The 20,900-nt window shown below is 32.6% G+C and overlaps 1 protein-coding gene across 7 annotated transcripts in view; it reads right to left on the bottom strand.

The window, feature by feature from the left end:
- RALGAPA1 (Ral GTPase activating protein catalytic subunit alpha 1) overlaps window positions 1-20,900 on the bottom strand; it is a 212,513-nt gene that overhangs the window by 63,909 nt on the left and 127,704 nt on the right. For 6 of the 7 annotated variants that reach the window (XM_079119316.1, XM_079119315.1, XM_079119317.1 and 3 more), the window contains 4 exons: window positions 16,690-16,824; window positions 16,103-16,286; window positions 7,876-8,737; window positions 5,822-5,893 (listed from right to left, as the gene is read on the bottom strand). In XM_079119316.1, coding sequence (XP_078975442.1) covers window positions 5,822-5,893; window positions 7,876-8,737; window positions 16,103-16,286; window positions 16,690-16,824 — 1,253 coding nt within the window. Of the gene's footprint in view, window positions 1-5,821; window positions 5,894-5,997; window positions 6,035-7,875; window positions 8,738-16,102; window positions 16,287-16,689; window positions 16,825-20,900 lie in introns of those variants that run through there. The other variant, XM_079119319.1, reaches the window with a different exon arrangement.

Raw genomic sequence — 20,900 nt, 5'->3', positions numbered from 1 at the left:
TACTATATCAAAATGGATCATATATCTAAATATAAAGACTAAACCCACAAAAGTCTTAGAAGAAAACATATGACCTTGCATTAGGCAAGGTCTTCTTAAACACAACACGAAAGCACAAATGACAAAAGAGAAAATAAACATTTTTGTGTTATAGATGATACATCAAGTAAGTGAAATGACAACATATAGAATGACAAAAAAAATTTGTAAATCATCTGATATGGAATTTGTATCCCCAAATGTATAAAGAACTCTTACAATTCAATAGTAAAAAGGTAATTTTGTATTAGTTTCCTAAGACTTTTATAACAAATTACACGAATTAGGTGGCTTTAAACAATATTTATTCTTTAATTGTTCTGGAGGCTACTAGTTCAACCAAAGTGTTGACAGTGCCTTGTTCACTCCAAAGGTTCTAGTAGAAAATCTTTCCTTGCTTCTTAGTCTCTGATGGTTGTCAACAATCCTTAGCATTCCTTAGCTTGTAACTATATCACTGCAATTTTTGCCTCTACCTTCACATGGACATTTGTCCTATGTGCATATGTCTGTGTGTCTTTAAATGGCCTTCTTATAAGTACGCCAGTCATCAGATTGAAGACAAATCTAATCTAGTATGACCTCATCTTAACTAATTATATCTGCAACCCTCTCTTCAAATTACACTGAGGCTCTGGATTGACATGAAATTTTAAAGAGACACTATTCAACTCAGTATAGATCTGAATAGACACTTTCCCAAATAAAATACATAAATGGCCAATAAGCACTGAAAAAAATGATATTATAAATCATAAGAGAAATGTAAATCAAAATCACAACAAGATACCCTTTCATATCCACTAAGATGAATATTAAAAGGCAGACAAGTGTGCTAGGATATGAAGAATGCAGAACACTCGTACCTTGTTGGTGGGTACATAAAATAGTGCAGCTACTATACCATCGGCAGTTCCTCCAAATGTTAAAAGAGTTATTATAGCATCCAGCAATTATGCTCCTAGGTATATACTCAGGGAAGTGAAATATGTTCAAATCAAAAACTGTACAGGAAATGTTCACAGAAGCATTATTCACAACATTTAAAAAGTCAAACCAACCTAAAATGTCCATCAACCAATGAATGAAAACACAATGTAGTATATCCATAAAATGGAATATTATTTGGTAGTACAAAGAAATGAAGTACTTAGATGTACTGTTAACGTAGATGAACTTTTAAATCATCATGATAAGTGAAAGCAAATTCTACAAAATACCCTGTTTTGTTTGATTCCATTTATATGAATTATCCAGAATAGGCAAATTCATAAAGAGAAAGTAGATTATTGTTGTTTAAGGCCAATAGACAGAAAGTGGAGTTTAGGGGGCAATGGGGAGTAACTTGTTAATGGATACCAGGTTTCTTTTCAGAAGGACTAAAATATTCTAAAATTAGATTATAATGATAGTTGCACAGCCCTGTGAATATACTAATAATATGTTAGTTAATAATTATATTACAATATTGGTTCATAAATTTTAACAAATGTACCACACTAAGACAAGATGCAAATAATAGGCAAAACTGAGCAGGGGGAGAAGAGGTAAGTGGAAACTGTACTTTCCAAGTGATATTTGTGAAACCTAAAACGACTCTAATTTTAAAACACGCTTCAGTTAAATTAAGTTTAATTAACCAGATAAGTTAAAGAAATGATGCAGACTGAAATAACTTTACACTTAATGATTAGGATACAAACCTAGAGAAAGATAACTTCAGCAGAACAGAAGAGGAAAAAGCTATACAGATCTGAGCTGAGCAAGATGGCAAAAGAGATGATTCCTGCCCCTGAGGACTTGACGATGTAGTAACAAAGATAAATTATTTTAAAGGAAGAGTGATAACTGGGAACTGACAAACTACATGGAGTTTTTGTTTTGTTTTGTTTTTGCGGTGCTAGGGATTAAACCCAGGGCCTTGTGCTTGTGAGACAAGCACTCTGCCAACTGAGCTATATCTGCAGCCCCATAGAGTTTTTTTAATAGTTTTTTTAAAAAAGAAGTAACAAGAATAACTAATAACAGTCATACTAATATTCAGAGTGATCTGTGCTGTTATAGATAGGGTTCTGTAAAAGCACATGGAAGTAGATAGTTTGAGAAGGTAAGTAGGAGTAGTCTAGAAAAGATAATTATCTGCCTCAAGAAAAATTTTAAGAACCACAAAACTATAATGAAAAAAGGAATATAATAAAGAATTATGATGTCAAGTATGAATCTCTACTAGAATCTATTTGGAAAATCTCAATAAAACAAATTTTGGAAAACAAACAAGAAAATTGATCCAAGAGTTAAAAGACAAATAAGGATGAAACAAACTGAAAGAAAAATTAGCACTTTTAATTCTTCTGAACTTTTAAACAACAGATAATCCTCATTTAATGAAGCTGGATATAACCTTAATTCTAAAAAAAAAAAAAATACAAAAATACAAAAAAAAAGGGATAAAAAATAACTATAGAACCTGTGAAATTAATGGACTATACCCTTACTCAAAATGAACTTTTAGTAAATCTAACACAATAGGAAGTCAAAAGACTAGGCAGGGTTTACCCAAAAAATGCTAGATGTTTTCATTGTTAGCAATCCTCTGATATTAAAATTCAATAGATATCAATTAGTTAATAAATCAAAATGATATGAATACCTGAATAGGTGCTGAAAAGAATTTTAATAGCATTTAAAAGCTTTTCCTTATAAAAACTCCTATAAGACAGACTACTTTCTCAGCATGATAAAAATTATCTTTTTCAAATCAGAAAAAAGTTTTTCCATTATAGTCAGGAAAGACAAGCATGCCCACTGTTTACTATGTTATTCAACACTAATCCTGAAAGTTGTGGGCAGTGAAATAAGACATAAGCAGGAACAGGACTAACTATTAGAAAAGAGATTATCTGTAGTCATTGATTACACACCTAAACAAAGTTTAAAGAGAGGGACAACTATAAATTGTTTAAAATAAGTAAGATAATTCACTAAAATTTTCAGTTAAAGAGAAGTATTAAAAACAGAAAAACTCAGAAGATATAATGGGCAGACTTTCTATTAAGAATAGCAAGAATATAATAAAAACACCTAAAAAATACCCATAAGTAATGTCTGGGTCTCAGAATAAATAAAAGAGACATAGCATGATTACAAATAGAAAAGACTATGATTACTATTGTGACTTTTTCCATATGAGAACTTTATTGAAAATTCAATCAAAATACTGGGTCCCCCCACCCTTGGAGAGTAACAGTATAATTCTAATGTATCTAGATAAATAAAAAGATTAGAATAGGGGGCTGGGGTTGTGGTTTAGTGGTGGAGTCCTTGCCTAGCATGTGTGAGGCTCTAGGTTCGAACCTGTGCACCACATGGAAATAAGTAAATGAAATAAAGATATTTTCACATCTACAACTCAAAAATTATTTTTAAAAAAGGCTAGAATAGTGAAGAGAATAATAATGTGAATAAAGGGGGGCAGATGAGAAGATGACAATACCTATCAGATATTAAAATACTAATATATCAATGTAAAACATTTGTACAAAACAACAAAAAAATCAATAGAAATGAAGACCTTTCGAGCAGACAGCTTAATATTTGATAAAGGAATCATCAAATTAATGGCAAACGTATAGGTCATTCAGTAAATTATAGAAATAGACAATATTCAAGCTAGTTTCAGTTCTCATTTCATAATTTAAAATGTATCCTAGAAGAAATAAAGAATTATCAATGTAAAGTAATTACTACTGCAACCAAATTAAGATCTACAAGGGAATCTAAGAGAATGCTTAACTGATTTCAAAACAGAATTCTGTAAGTACAACAAACGATTGAGAAAATCTTAAGAAAAATACTGAGAGTTGACTATATAAAAATGAAAAACCTGTATGTTTATCTCAAGTTGAAAACTGAAAGCTGAAAAACTCCCACAATCAGTACAAAAATTAATCCTTACCACACACACAAACATACCATACACACACAGAGTATAGTGATTAATAAATATTCCTAAATAGAAACAGAAATGGGATGCTGAGAGAATTTAAAAACAGATTAAAATTTCACCTAAACATATTTAAAAATTCACTAGTAGTAAACAAAAATTACAAAACACTATGATCTGTCTCTCAAGCTATAGACTGAAAAAAAAAAAAAAAACCCTAATATCTTGTGCTGGCTAAGTTGAAGTTATATAGGTGTTTTTATGTGATAGCATAGTTACAAATTATTACTTAATGGAAAGTAATTTTGTAATATATATATATATAGCTGGAAATAAGCTTTTATGCTATGACCTAATAATTGTATTTCTAGGAATTGATCTTATAGCAAGAAACTGTAAATGTTCAGTAATCAACAGAATTTGGTGCTATAGAGATTATTTCTGAAGAATATCTAAATGAGGAAAATGCTCACAATATAAAAAAAGAAATTAAGGACTGGGGTTGTAGCTTAGTGATAGAGCACTTGCCTAGCATGTGTGAGGCACTGGGCTCAGTCCTCAGCACCACATTAAAAATAAACAAATAAAGGTATTGGGTCCATCTACAATTAAAATTTTAAAGAAATTAATATATAACCTATGATTCCAGTTTTATAAAAAAAGTAAAAGAAAAGACAGAAAAAGTTGTCCTTAAAAAAAGAAAGACTGAAAATAAACATTAACAATAGTATTATAAATATGTGGATTGTTTTTGTTTTGTATTTTCTGTAATAACCGAAAAAATTAAAAACTATTTTAAAAAGGTCATTTTGAGGAAAGCTAAAACCTTCACAACAAAAGCTAGTTAGAAATTATGAGAAATTAATACTGATTGCATATTTCCATAAATTTGGTAGTAAAGGGCATCAAAAGAATAAGATGAGTTTGAAAAGATAATGGCAGAGGAAGGGTTTCATTTTTGATTTGTTTAAAGACAGATAACGAACACATTTATGGTAAAAGCAGTTAAGTAGAAATACAAGTTAAAGAGGAGGTTACTTCTTCAATTTTTATTTTTGCAGTACTGGGGACTGAACCCAGAAGCACTACCACTAAGCTATGTCCCCATACTTTTTAAATTTTTATTTTGAGATAGGGTCTTGCTTAACTGCCCAGGCTGATCTTAAACTTGTAATCCTCCTGCCTCAGCTTCTAGAGTAGGTGGGATTACAGGCATGTACCACACATCTGGCTAAGATTACCTTTTAAAGATTTTAAAACAGACAGAAGATACAAAGCAGAGAAGTATATATAGAAGAAGAAGAAAAGATGATTTTTCTGAAACTAAAGGTGAGAAAGATGCCTCAATATAGAAATTTTAAGAGACAGGAAGATGCAGAGCTGATTCATATGGGAAAGGCCCAAATCATCTTATTTACTTTGTAATCCTGTCGAATTGTGATGTCACAGAGGGTGGCTAGTTTCAAGCTAGCTTTTCAATCCATCAGAACCACTGGATTTAATTAATGAGATATGACTAATTTTATCAAAGCACGGGGGGAAAAATCTAAGGACACTTTCCAGGTTCAATTAGATTATTATGATTTAAAAGATTGTGAAATGCATATAAAGTCTAAACAATTACAAGATACCAAACATTTTAATGCAATTCTAAATTTTTCTGAAAATTAATACATATTTCTAAGTTATAATGAAAGAATTTCTCAGAAAATATGATATATATATGTTAAAGTTATACTGAACAATAATGTATAACTGTTTAGAATATTAATCAAGTATTATTCTAAATAGAGAATGAGAATGGCTAATTATAAATGTGAAGATTTTCCAACAACTTACCACTGCCTTGAATCCAAGTTCCTAAGTTCTCTAAGTAGCTTTTCATTTTTCTTCAGGAGATGAAAGCTCCTCCTAAATAGAGAGATTTATAAACATTTTCATCACCTTTGCAGTGAATGACATGACAGTCCCGGAAATACTTTTCCACTCTACTCATGCAACTTTTACACTTTTCTTGCCTTTTCATACTTCTAACACAAAGGAGAACAGACCCTAAAAAAAATGTAAAGAATATATGTCATTATTTCTACCAGGTCCTCATACATTTCTGTTAGTGGATCATATCTATTGACCACTTCAATCCTTCCTTGCAGATACTTCCCAAACTCATACCCAGAAAAATGAATGAAAGTACTTTTAGGAATTTGCTTTCTTTCCTACATATTATATGTGTAAACATATATAACATTTAATACATATGTATATATATAGTGTAAATATATAAAAATATATTTATATTCTTTTATGCTATAAAACTATAATTTTTTGCCAAATCTGTTCTATAGATTATTAAATATGTACATAAAAATCAATGCTTGCTGTGATAAAATATAGATTCCCATCTTAAACTTTTTTGAGAAGACAAGATATAGGTCATTTCACAGCAAGAGAACAGAATGCATTTATACAGTAACTAAATGATAATTACCTGTATTTGGACATAAAAGACAAATTGTCTTTCTAATACAATGTGGCCTAGGCAGAGAATACTGCTTTCTAATAAATGGAGAAATTTAAATCAAGTAAGATTGTAAACACTCCATTTCCATGCTTTATATACATTTGAATTACTTTAAGATTTATTCAATGTCCAGTGATATCTAAGCTTTTTCCTCTTGCAATAAGTGGAAAAAATGTAAAGAATATATGTCATTAAATAGTGCTGCTTCTTTGCAGTTTCCTACATATTTTTCTAGCACAAAAAATTAAAACTAAAGGTAGGGGATATAGCTCAGTCTGAGAGAGTTTTTAGCAAGCACAAGTTTTGGGTTCAATTCTCAGCACCAAAAAAAAAAAAAAAAAAAAATCAAAGAACAAAAAACCCCAGCTCCACCAAAACTTGAATGTATATTAGTAATGTTTTACCTTGACATAAATCTTTTTTTTTTCTTTTGTACTTTAATTCTTTCCACTGCAAGAGGTGAGAATTATTCTTAATTTGTACACTACATCCCAAGGCTTAAACTGAGGTCATGTAAGTCCAATGTTCTCTTCATTTAACTCCTATCTGAACATTTGAATACATGGGTTTATAGTAAGCTGCTTTTGTTTTGTTTTCTTTTATCTTTTGTGCTGGGGATTGAACTCAGGGTGTCATGTATGCTAAGCATGTGCTTTAATACTGAACTACATTCCCAGCCATGTCTTTTAAAATAAGGTTTTGTAACATGCATAAGAAAATAAAATAGTAAGAGAACAACAACAACAAAAAAGACATTATTTTCTTAATTTGATCCTGAATCTGGAATAATTTCCCTAATTTAAATAAAAAATGATCACACTGCAATAAGTCTAAAAAAATTGTTGGGTTGGGTATGGTGGCACATGCCTATAATCCCAGAGGCAGGAAGAACACAAGTTCAAGGTCAACCTTGGCAATTTAGTGAGACCCTATCTCAATAAAAAGAACTGGAGATGTAAATTAGTGGTAAAGTAACCTGGGTTTATTTGATCCCCAGTACCACCACCACCTAAAAAACAAAAACAAAAACAAACAAACAAACAAACAAAAACCAGAGGAAAGAAATAAAAAGAAATTGTTATGCTTACATGGTAACATGAAAGTTGAAAAAAATCCTTTTAATCATATGAGGTGTAATTTCTAAGGCAGACAGTTTTAGTAGTCGATCTGAAAATGTTGATAGTTTACTTGATTAACTTTTTATTCCCCTGAATTCTGATAATAACTAAAAGGTCTCCAAAAATATGCCTACTCATCAAAGAAGTAATTAGGAGATAAAATTTGGTGAGGAAAAGAACAGAAGGTTAATAAGACTAACATTAAAAAAAAAAAAAAAAAGAAAAAAAAAGAAAAGTTTCTACTGTATCCTTACCGTTTGTCCCAGGAATTCATTCCCAATATACTAAGAAGCAATCTGCAATAATAAAATGCTGACTGAGGCTTTTGAGGTGTTGGTTCATCTTGTTCCATAGCTTTCATGTTTAAGTCATTAAAGTGCTTCTCAACAAATTCTTTTTCTTCGGTATGTTGCTTAAGGATAGCATTAATAACATCATTCTCCTGTTTTTCAGAAATGCACACAGGTTGTGGAGCAGGAATATTAAGTGAGATTCCAGTTCTCTGTAAGCATTCAGGACTAGTAACACCCAAATACTGCAAGAGTTCATCAAGAACATCTTCTTCATCTCTTATTGTATCCCAAGTTGGTACGGTTTCTCTAAATCTTTTAAATTGGAGGGCAAGTTCATCTTTCACTGTTATATCTTCTAAGCATTCATTAGGTATAGGAGGTTCTTCTGGCTTCTCTTGGTGAGACAATGAAAGTATGAAAGATGAAGGTTCTGAGAAGCCACTTACAGGAGGTGGTCCATACAGTATGGCAGAATCCCATGAATATTTTCCAGAGAGATCACGTACTATGATTCTGACATTTGAATTGGCTGATGCAAGGCCAGCAGATAAACCTCCTCCAGGCATACTCTCCTCTGATCTGATCTGGATGCAAGATACTAAGGTTGTATTGTTTAACACAAAGAACTGAATATTTGGACTCTCAAAGAGTTCAGGAGAAAGTTCAGTACTTTCACTGTAATGATTGTCATGATTTTCACAAACCTGACTTGTTAGCATAGCAGGACCACCACTCATTGGATAATGGCCCAAGTGATTTACCAGATGTGTAATAACCGTGCGAGCTGCAATAGAGATTAATCCTTGTTGCATTTGAGTTTTCACTAGAAATGAAAAATATAAATGAGTGGGAATACTGATGTTTCTTAGAAGTCACAGAAACAACAAAATAACACACAACAATAAATACATATTTCATCAGTCCTAAAGTCACTATCAAATATTTGAAAAAATATTAATATTCACAACTTAGATTCTGTGTTTAAGAATGATGGTAAAGAGGGAAGAAAACTATTTTTGATGAAGTTTTGTTTATTTTACAAGGAAGCCCTTTCTGAAATCTTTGCTAATGAATCCATAATTGGAACCAAAGTCTTCAAATGTGTATCACTTTGGAGAGATCAAAGTGTTATAAATCAATCACTTGAAATACACTAAACACAGATTAAAAAGTCAATAAAATCTATCCTACTGATAAGTTTCTTATCTCATTAATAGATTCCAGATTCAGAGACATAGTTTACAGCACACTTTAAATGTCATTTAATTCTGACTTTTACTGATGATGTAAAAGTGTTTCTGAGAAAAGTGATATTCCAATTAAACTTTAGGAGTCAGAATGAACTTAAACAGCGAGTCAGTACAGGTAGTATATGTCAAGGAAACATTATTTTAAAGGCAAAAATATTTGATGGGTCTGCTTATGTATTATATTTTTCTAAGGAATCTTCTGGGTCAGTGCGGTCTAGTCTAGCAGTAGGCTGTATGCAAAATCAGCTTCCCTAAGCACATTAAGGAAAGCAAACACTGAACTTAAGAGTAACACTAAAAAGTTGTATGAAAGAATAAAATAAGACAAAGAATACAGTAGTTTGAGAGGCCTAGATGAGCAAGAAACCTTATGTGAGGATTTGAAGAAGGAAGGGGAGAAAGACTAGGAAGGGCACAGAGGAAACAAGATAGATAATAACTTGTCAAAGCCAACTAGTTAACACTGCCAGTGTGATTCTGTGATTCAACGGAGGGCTGATGCAAAGGCCAGATCTGGATTGAGTGGTGTCAAGAAGTGGGGATAACTGGTTGACAGTTATCTTGATTCTTTTCATTGAAGAACTGAGATGAGAGTTGTTACTGCTAAAGATGTATTAGTAATTCATGTTAGAAGAGGATGCTTAGTTGTGTAATATTTGTGTGTGTGTAGTTAGTGCCTCTATTTAGTTTTAGACATAATTATTCTACCACAGAGTAATCTTGCCTGATATTATTTTGTATTCTCTGAAAGTTAACCAGTTAGGAACAGTAGAGCTTAGTTGCCAGAATAAATATTGATTTGTCAGAATAAATATTAAGAATATTCTGAGCATGCACAGTGGCAAACACTTTGTAATCCCTGCTACTTGGGGGATAAGGTAGGAGGATTTCAAGTTTGAGGCATCCAAGTGAGAGTCTGTCTCAAAATTTAAAAACCCACAAAATCTCTAGTAATTAGAGAAATGGAAATTAAAACTACACTGAGATTCATCTCACTCCAACTAGAATGGCAATTATCAAGAATACAAGTAACAATGAATGTTGGCAAGGATGTGGGGGAAAAGATTCACTTATACACTGCTGGTGGGACTGCAAAGTGGTACAACTACTCTGGAAAGCAGTATGGAGATTCTGCAGAAAACTTAGAATAGAACCACCATTTGACCCAATAATCCCACTCCTTAGCATATACCCAAAGGACTTAAAATCAGCATATTATAGTGACTCTGTCACATCAATGTTCACAGCAGCTCAATTCACAATAGCTAAACTATGGAACTAACATAGGTGCCCTTCAATAGAAGAATGGATAAAGAAAATATAGTACATACACACCATGGAATATTACTCAGCCACGAAGAAGAAGGAAATTATGGCATTGGCTGGTAAATGGATGGAACTGGAGACTACCATGCTAAGTGAAATAAACCAATCCCAAAAAACCAAAGGCTGAATGTTCTCTCTGATATGTGGATGCTGGACAAGTAAGGTAGGGGTGGGGTGGGCGGTGGAGAATAGAAGTTCACTGGATTAGTTAAAGGGGAATGAATGGAAGATGGGGTGGGAATAGGAAAAACAATAGAATGGACTGGACTTAAGTTTTCTATGTACATATATGAATACACTTCTAGTGAAACTCCATATCATGAACAACTACAAAAATGGAATTTTAATAAGAATAAGTTATACTCCATGTATGTATGTCAAAATACATATGTCACCCATATCTAAAAAGAAATAATTTTTTTTTAAGTTGTAGATGGACAGAACTTTATTCTATATATTTATTTTTACATGGAGCTCAGGATTGAACCCAGTGTCTCACATGTGCTAGGCAAGCACTCTACCACTGAGCCACAACCCCAGTACAAATTTTTTTTTAAAAATTAAAAATAATGGGCTGGGGTTGTAGCTCAGTGGTAAAGTGCTTGCCTAGCATGGGTGAGGCCCTGGGTTTGATCCTCAGCACCACATAAAAACAAATAAATAGTTGGGCGTTGTTGGCACATGCCTGTAATCCCAGCAGCTCAGGCGGCTGAGGCAGGAGGATTGCAGGTTCAAAGTCAGCCTCAGCAAAAGCAAGGCACTAAGCAACTTTGTGAGACTCTCTCTAAATAAAATACAAAAAAGTGCTGGGGATGTGGCTCAACAGTCGAGTGCCCCTGAGTTCAATCCCTGGTACCAAACAAAACAAAACAAATAAATAAAGGTTAAATTCTTTTTCTTTTCTTTTTTTCACGGTGCTGGGGATTGAACCCAGGGCCTTGTGCTTGCAGGCAAGTACTCTACCAAATGAGCTATATTCCCAGCCCAAAGGTTAAATTTTTTAAAACAAAATTAAAAATCACAAGGGCTGGAGATGTGGTTCTGTGGCATAGTGCTCCTGGATTCAATTCCTCATTCTGTAAAACAAACAAGAATGCTCTGATTTACATACAATAAAATCTCTAATTTAAAATATTTAGTTAGATGACTTCTAGTAAATTGTATTACCACCAACACAATCAATACATAGAAAAATCACATCATAAGGGCTGGGATCGTGGCTCAGTGGTAGAATGCTTGCCTTGAACGTGTGAGGCACTAGGTTTGATCCTCAGAACCACATAAAATGAATAAAAATAAAGGTATTGTGTCCATCTACAACTAAAAAGATTTTTTAAAAATCACATCATCAAAAAAAGAATAAATTTTATGTAAACTACCTCAATAAGCTTAAAAGAAAAAAGGTCTATTAGGTTGTCCACTGCTAGTATGATTTCTTAAAAAGAGGCAAGGAAGAATAGTTTCACATTTTTAAGGTTATAGCCCTCAATGTTCAGAACTAGCACTGGGTATAAGAAGAGGGTACACAACCAATCCCCTACTATGCCATTAATACTAACATCATCTTTTCCAACTCAAAAAGTTTTTTCTAAAGGCTTTTTAAAAATTTTAAATGTTACTATCAAACATTTAATCTTCCATTATTGGTCAATTTTTTATCTCTACATACATGTAAATATGAAAATTTCAGTTTCTTAGTATATGAGCTATTTTTAAATTTATGCTAGCTCTGAAAATCAGCCATTCAACACTAGAAGATAACACTAAATGATTAGCCTTAATTTAATCCTCCATTTTCAAGACTGTGTCACTGGATGATGAGAAATAGGGGTGGCTTCAATCTAATATCTGCTTTTCCTTCTCTAATTATAACTTAGAATATAATTATTCTTTACAGCATTAGTGGCTAATCTAGCTAGTGTTCCTCATTTTGAATATGAGGTCACATGCTTCGTGAAGGTAAGTGATTTACCTGCTTTAGTTTCATATCAGGGCTGGTCTTTTGCCTTCCAACTCTAATTTCTATATTTTCCCCTTTTGTTAAATTGACTTTTTCTTTGTTAGATATGGAACAATTAATTTAAAATGTGTTTTCCTGTGTACAGAAACTTCAAAAAAAGTACTACTTAGCATGAATACCAAATAGCTAGGATCATCTAGAAAAGTTCACTTAAATAAATCTAAACTATGTTTTAAATGGTAATAAAAATTAGAATTAACAATTTAAAATTTTTCGATGTAGAAAAAATGTTTTCTATATTTTATTCTCCCTTTATTTTATTGAGTGATACACATAAATGGCTGACTCATTTTAAATAGTGAGTCTTTTCTTCAGAACAAAAAAAATTATATTCTTAACAAAGGTTCGAGTGAAATTTAATAGAAATGATCACAGAAATGGATTCACTGAATTCCTGATTTTGGCTTGCTCTGTGATCATGGATAAACCAAAAACTCTTTAACCCTATTTTTCTATAAGAAAAACACAGACTTATTTGTAAAGGTGAATTAAAAACTTCTGTACAAAGCTGAACATAACAGACAAAATAATTTTGAGCTCATTATAAGATGCAATGCAGGTTTTATGAGCTCCTTTTTCAAACTTGCTTATGAACACCAAGAATAAGCCAGCCTTTTCCCTAAAACAAACACCAAACACCAGGTGCCAGTCCATCCTACATATCCTCTTTCCAAAGGAAGAGATCGTGAAAATGCAGTTTTAGAACTTGTTCACAAATCTGTCATAATTATTAACACTGAAAACACTAAAAGGATTAACTTAGATTTCAGATGTAGGTAAAAGCATTTTTTTCCCCTAAGTTGCACTTATATGCACATAGATGAAAGGATAAAAATCTATTTGTTAATTGGGAAATTAAATTCAGCCTTATTTTTGAGCTATGAAATACAGAACAGACATATTTTATACTTATCTAATAAGATATAAAGAAGACAAGAAATTCTCTCATTTAGAAATTCAAAATGAAATTCTAAAATAACCAACCTTGTGAGAAAATGCAAAATGAAGATATCGATGCTTCTAAGGCTTTATGTAACTAGCATTCATTTAAATAAGTCTATTCAGGGTTGTCTTTTCAGATTGTCAGATTAAACAAACCCTACAGCATTTGCAGCAAACCCATAATTACAGATTATTATGGCATACAAAAGCAGCAAGACATAAAAAGCTGCTGCAATTCACTGCACTGTAATAGAACACACAGAGGAAGTTAATTTTGGCAAAAGCTTTAAATATTAGCTTTGCATAATATGTATAGGTGAAACTATAATTAGGACAGAATGAATCCTTTGGAGCCTCCTTTCACTCTGACCCTGCAAATGATAACTTTTTGCTAATAAGACTACTGCCATTTGACAAAAAGCCAACTTTACTACCTTTCCTTATTCTTTAGTAAATTTAATAATTACAGCTACTCCTGCCAATAGTTCTCAAATCAGACTTGTTCAATCCAATACTGAGCTGATTAGGGACACTCTGTGTTTATAATTCATTGGCCAAAAAAAGTACTTGAAGATGTGAAGCATGCCTTAGACAAGGGCACAATGATCAGTCATTTTCAACACATTACCTCCACCCCCCACCACAGCATGTAGTCACTACAGACCACAGAATCACCTGCTGTTAGCTCATGGCTGTTCCTAAAAGATTATTCATTTATCTGGTCCTCAAAAAGGAATGATTTAATACATTTAGGAAATAATATATGGAGTATTTGGTATGAATATTGTCCATCTATTTACATCTTTTCCTCTGCTGCTTATACAGTGACTGATACTATACAGTTAATTTTGTATGAAATGTTAAAAACTTCCTTTTATGTAAGTAAGCTCCATTTATTGTACTGCTTTAAGAAATACGCTATCCTGCCTTGAATCAAAACTTTATAATTTAACATCTGAAAAAATGCAAAGAGCAACTAAACTTTTCACAAAACTTTAAATGCTCTACTTTACTATGCCAAATCTAAAGAGATAAAAATTTTAAGTTGCTTATATCAATTACTGTCTAATGTTTTGCTACATTATACTGCCCAGTATATCTCTTTTATATCTGAGCAATAATTTAAATCTTGAATTCCTATTTCATACGCACATTTTTGTTCTAGACAAACCAGCAGAAACTTATAGTCCACCCAAAACTGCAGCCTGAATTCCTTGATTTCTAACTTTGTATCTTTACTTTCATTGTATACCGTAAATTACTTATCATATTCACATTCTAGATATTTTAATCATTTATAACTACTCTACCTTTGAAAATCAAACTCCTCCTTTATTGCCCACTCTGACTACAATCTCCTAGCCTACTGATTTCTCAACTGTGTTTTGTGTTCCTTGGAGAGAACCCCTGAAAAGTGACAGGAAAGAAGTTGGTAGGCTCCCAGGGCTCCATTCTGCTGCAGTTCTACTTTTAGAAGTTTTAAAAATCAGCCTCGCTTATAAAATTTATTTGAATAGGCTCTTCTACTTAAAAAATCATTTATAGACCACTGTCCTAAAATACTAATTTTCTCAATAGTTCTCAAACATGGTTGCATATTAGTCACATGCACTGCTTTAAAAAAATCTCAGCAATCCTAAATAATAAGTCAAAATCTCTGTGGATGAGTTGGGAGCATCAGTATTCTAATGTGCAGCCACGGTTAAGAACCACGGCTCTACTTAATACCAACCACAACTACTTTCTGACTTCCTAGATCACTCTGTTTTCTCCCCAATTATAAAGAATGGAAGCAGCTCATTCTTTAACAAGACTGGATTCCACAGATAAACCATATACCAATATTCTGAAAAGCACAGTTCCCTTGTATTTCAGTTACACCCACCTAACTGTTGACTGGTGCAACCAAAATTTCATGGTTTCCATTTTCTGTTGGGCTCTCAATAACTCCTGTGAAATCTTTAATCTACTTCTATCTTCTTTTTCTTTCTATTTCCAGAGGAAAGGTTAATCTTCCATCAATACTTTTCAGCTCATCTCCTCAGGGACTTCACTATTAATGATATACTTCCCACTTACTTCCTTCTCAACTTATAAATTCAACTCTCTTCATCCTTAAAATTCCCTTAACCCCAAATTATCTTTTAGCTTACTTCACTTTTCTTTTTTCTTTTTTCTCTTTTTGTACCAGGGATTCAACTTGGGGCACTTAACCAGTCACATCCCCAGCCCTTTTCTGTATTTTATTTAGAGACAGGGCCTCACTGAATTGCTTAGGTTCTTGCTAAGCTGCTAGGGCTGGCTTTGAACTCAAGATCCTCCTGCCTCAGCCTCCTGAGCTGCTGGGATTACAGGTGTGTGCCACCATGCACAGCTCCAAAGTTCTCTTATTCTATATAAATTCTATATAAAATAAAAACTAAGAATAGCTTGGCCAGAAGCACAACGGAAGAACTATTATATATTAGTAATTGTGTATATGAACTTATTTCTTAAGCTAAAAATGAACTCATGCTAGAATAAACAAGTTGTTTAGGTAAAACAACCACAAAGTAAGAGATATTCTTCTTTGCCATCATTTCCTCCCCTGGCCTCAGATCATACTTTGTAAGAACCCAAGCAATAATACTGATATGAAAACTCATTTTACCTTCTGTTACTGGCTGGAGTTTAGAAGACCGTTCTGAATCAGGGGAGTGTAGAGGTTCAGGTTCTTTCAGACTTTCTAAATGCATAAAAGGATCATAATCTACAGATGCCAAATCAGAAAGGCTTATTGGAAAGTATCTTGGGTTGGTAAAACACTGAGCTCCATAAACACATCCATGTAAAACCTGAAAATGCAAGGGAAAAGAACATACCAAGGTTTACCTTTAAATGAAAATAAAGGAAGATAAAAGGAGAAAAACTGTCAAATGGTAACATAAGAGTTTGGCAAAATTTTTAAGTATTTTAAAACTCAGGGCTTCAATCATGGTAAAGTTTAATATCTCTTTTAAAAACAACAACAAAAAAAAATAAGTGAAATTTAAATAGTGATTCTTACAGTAAAAAAATCTAACTCCCCTCAAATTCTGTGTGGAAACAATGATATCTTGTAAAGAAGTACTTTTAAATGACCTTGCTGTAATCTAAATCTATAGGAAAATATCCAGATCTAAAACTACAGAAATGTTGTTTCTGTAGTTTTTAAAAACCCCTTACTAAATAAATAATAAAGCAAGTAAAAAAGTTCACCTTATAAATGCAATTGAGGACAGATTTTTCTGTTTTATCATTTTCTGCTCCAGTAGCATGAACTGGCTGAAGTAGTGTCTTTAGAGGTAAGGCCATGATCCAGTCCAGAAGGCAGAGAAGTAAGGATACTACCAACTATAACAACAACAATAACAAAATTATTGTAATTACAAACTCATAGGAGCCTCTTAACACTTAATAATTCACCTTCTTAGACTAGGGTTTCCAAAATTTATTTTAGGAATCATCAATCCTATTAATTTTACCTGGACCTGATTATCAAGATGTTGTCTATGAACGTTATTGTGGGGTTTTCTTTCATATTTCAAGGAAAGCACAACAAAATCTTAAGTATAATAAAAACAGGAATGTTAAAATCAATGAACCCCAAAAACCTCAAGTTTCAAAGACAACAGATATTCAGAATGGCTCAGTGATGGAGCGCTAGTCTAGCATGTGTGAGGCCCTGGGTTTAATCCCTAGCACACAAGGAAAAGAACAAAAGAAAGAGACAGACAAGACGAGAGAAATAATTAACTACATTTCCCTAATTATACAAATACAAGTTAAAGGATTTGGTCCATACATGTTATAATCACTTCCACTTTCCTCTTCTAATCCTGCCAGGAGGACTACCTTATTCAACTTTTAAAACTTACTCACTTTACTAAATGACTATTTTCATTGGACACTTTTTTTTTCTTTCTTTTTTTTTGGTGCTGGGAATTGAATCCAGGGCCTTGAGCATGCAAGGTAAGCACTCTACCAACTGAGCTATGTCTCCAGCCCCTCTCTGGACACTTTTAAACTACTGGATGCTATAAACAACACTTTCACCCAAAACATGGAGCAAACTAGCAGTATCCATATTATTGGATAAAAAAATCACAAATAATACTAACAAATAAACTGTCATGAAATAAATCAAATGTGACCAATCAAGTGGCAATAAGAGATCTGCTGATCTCTAGTGTTAAAGATCAACACCAATTCAAGGAGAAATTCTGGCCTAAGTCTCTCAAAATGTACTCCAAATGAACAATAAGAAAAAATATAAAACCTCACAAAACTCATTCCTTCCATATACCCAGAAGACAGAAAATATCCACACTTCAAATTCTTTGTTAAGTATAAAATTATTCAACAAACCCCAGAAAACTTTTATTCCCATTTTCCCTTTGCAGGCTTTCATGAAGCAACAAGGGCAGTTTGGTAAAAACTATGAGAAAAGATGGGAAGCAGCTGCAAATCTAAGACTGATCTAAAACCAAGCCAGAAAGAAAAAGTCCATCCGAAGTATTAGAATACTGAAAAAGTATACAGGTAGATCCAAGTATTGAGTAGAAAGAAGAGACTTAATAGTGCACACAGGAAAGGTAATGCTTTAAGAAGAGAATGTTTAGAGTAAATGGAGAGGCATCCTTTGAAAAAAATGTAGTGTGGGAGGGGGGGAAGCAAAAGGGAAACTTTGTATTCTTGCTACACTTATAAGTATCTAGAAGAGGAAACTCTAAACTGGGACTCTTGTAAACTACTTCAACCATCAACCTGGTTCACAGAATTGCAGAAAGAAAGTCTTCATCTATACAAAATTACCAGGAAAGGAAAATAGAAAATGAGAAAATAAGTAATTCAACGGATGGAAATGCTTCCCTGAAAATCAAATGGGAAGCACAAGAACCATAACAACATATTCCAAACTGATGTGAATATTTCCAAACAAGCATTTAGAGACACTGGGAGCAGGGTAACCCAACTAAAATCAGAAATTTTAAAACTAAGAAAAAAAAAAAAAATAGACCAAGAAGAATAGAATTGATTCAAGTCAAGAAAAGAACTAAAAGAAAAAGACATTGAAAATGAAATGAATGAAATTATCAGGTGCCTAAGGAAGAACAAATTTGAAAAGAAAATCAAAACAGTAAAGAATGTTGAAAACAACTGTAAGCATGAAAATGAGATAAATATAAAGAAGTATTAGAAAAGATTGTTGAAATGTAAGACATAAAATAAATATCCAATTTATATATAAATCATAGTTGATGAAGATATATAATTTAACAGAAAAAAATTATAGAAATAAAAGATTAAAATATATATACTGAAAGGCCTAAAAGATACTAGGACAAACTGACTTGCAATGATCAACTCCAGCACATTTTCTGGTAAACCTTCAACAGAGACTCCAAAAATAAATAGTTGGGCACAATGGTGCACATTTATAGTTCCAGCTACACAGGGGGCTGAGACAGGAGGATCCCTTGACCCCAGGAGTTCAAGGCCAACCTGGGTAACATAATAAACCCCCATCTTAAAACACAAACAAACAAACAAAAACCCCTCAGAGCCTCCAGGCAAAAAAGAAAAATAACTTACAAGAGAATAAGACTGGCATAAGATTTTTCATAAACAATATACAAAGTCAGTCAGCATTTAAAAAACAAAACAAACCTTCAAGGAAAGCAAGTGTGAGCTAAGGATTCCATATGGAGCTAAACTGCTTTTTAAGTCTCAAAGTTAGTAGAAAAAGTTTTAATTATTCAAGATCTTAAGAGTTTCAGGAGTCCATCTTGAAGAATAAAGATGAACTTTCTCTAACAAAGAAGGTGAATGAGTAAGCTTCAGCAAAAAGACCAAGTTATGGATCTCAGTTACAGCGGCAAGATTAAAAAAAAAAAAAAAAAAAAGAGGTGGAGATGAGTATGGAAGACTAATTTGTTACATGATTTATTTCTACAAGCTATATGTAGAAATAAAATAGCCATAATTTGAGACATGAAGAAAGAGAAGAGATGAACTCATTTGTTAAATGTATATGGTAAAAGATAGAAGTTAATCTTTTCATTAAATAATACAAAATACCATTAAATAATCACAAACCAGATAGAATGAGGTTAAGTAAGAAAGCAAGGATGTGTTTGTGTGTATAAATAACTACTAGAACAAAAGTACAAAGTTTCCTAATAATACCAAGAGGAACTTAAAAACAAATCAGAAAAAAGGAAATACATCATGCAGAGAAACACAGAAAATATAAGATAATATAAACAATAACGATGATGACAAAATAATAGAGGTGAGGCCAAAAATATAAATCACATCAGAATGGGTTTAACTGCTAAACGAGAGACAAAGATTTTGGGTCTTGCAAATCAAGACCCAAGTATGTTATATTCAAGGATACAGTTAAAAAGATTAAGAAATGCTAAAATTGAAGAGATTTAATAAAGGTATATCAGGCAAATTAGAATGCAAAACAAAAAATTCAAATGTTAAGTTACAATTCAAAATGAAGATAAAGTATTTGTGAATACTTATGTATCAACACCTTACAAATTAAAATCTGTAAGCTACATAAGGAAATAAAAAAACTTCAAGTGGATTAGGAATAAAAAAAAATACAAAAATATAAATATAAAATCAAACAATACAAACTAATTTCTTGTTTTGACTGGTATCCCATCCCCAAGATATGTAATAATGTATATGCAAATATTCTAAAATAAAAAAATATTCAAAATTAAAAATACTTCTGAGTTGGACATGGTGGCACATGCCTATAATTAAGCAACTCCGAAGGCTAAGGCAGGAGGATCACAAGTTCAAGACCAGCTTGGGCAACTTAGGAAGACCCTGTCTCAAAATAAAAAATAGAATGTAGCTCAGTGGTAAACTACCCCTGGAGTTCAATCCCCACTCCACAAACAACAAAACAAACAATGTCCCCAAAAAAACAATAAAAAACCCAATTCTGGTCCTAAGCATTTCAGATAAGGGAAATTCAATCTCTATGTCTCTTTTAAAAATGATGACTGTTGGAGCTGAAGAAATAGCTCCTTTAGTAGAGTGCTCGCCTAGCATGAGCAAGGACCTCGGTTCAATTCCCCGGCCTCTAAAATGAGGAAAAAAAAAAAAAAAACTACAAAAATGATGACCGTATTTACCAAGAACTGTACGATATAAGTGGAATTTTAACTGAGTATGAAGGGAAAGAACTAAAATTTTTGAGGTAAACTAATGAAATCAGTGATTTGAAAGAAGGAATAACATGCCAAAAACAAAAGTGTAAACAGTCTGTAGGCCACACAACAAAGTAACTGGGAATAGGTACAGAAACATGATATCTTCCAAATTGTATAAATTAATGTGAAGAACATAAGCAGTAAATAAAGCATAGTTGAGATTTCCTGTAATACAAGATGATTAAGAGG

Source organism: Sciurus vulgaris, assembly GCF_902686455.1.
Source record: "Sciurus vulgaris genome assembly, chromosome: 2".
Classification (NCBI taxonomy): Eukaryota; Metazoa; Chordata; class Mammalia; order Rodentia; family Sciuridae; genus Sciurus; species Sciurus vulgaris.
Note: the sequence above shows the minus strand (reverse complement) of the source record. Positions and strands in the feature narration are given on the sequence as shown.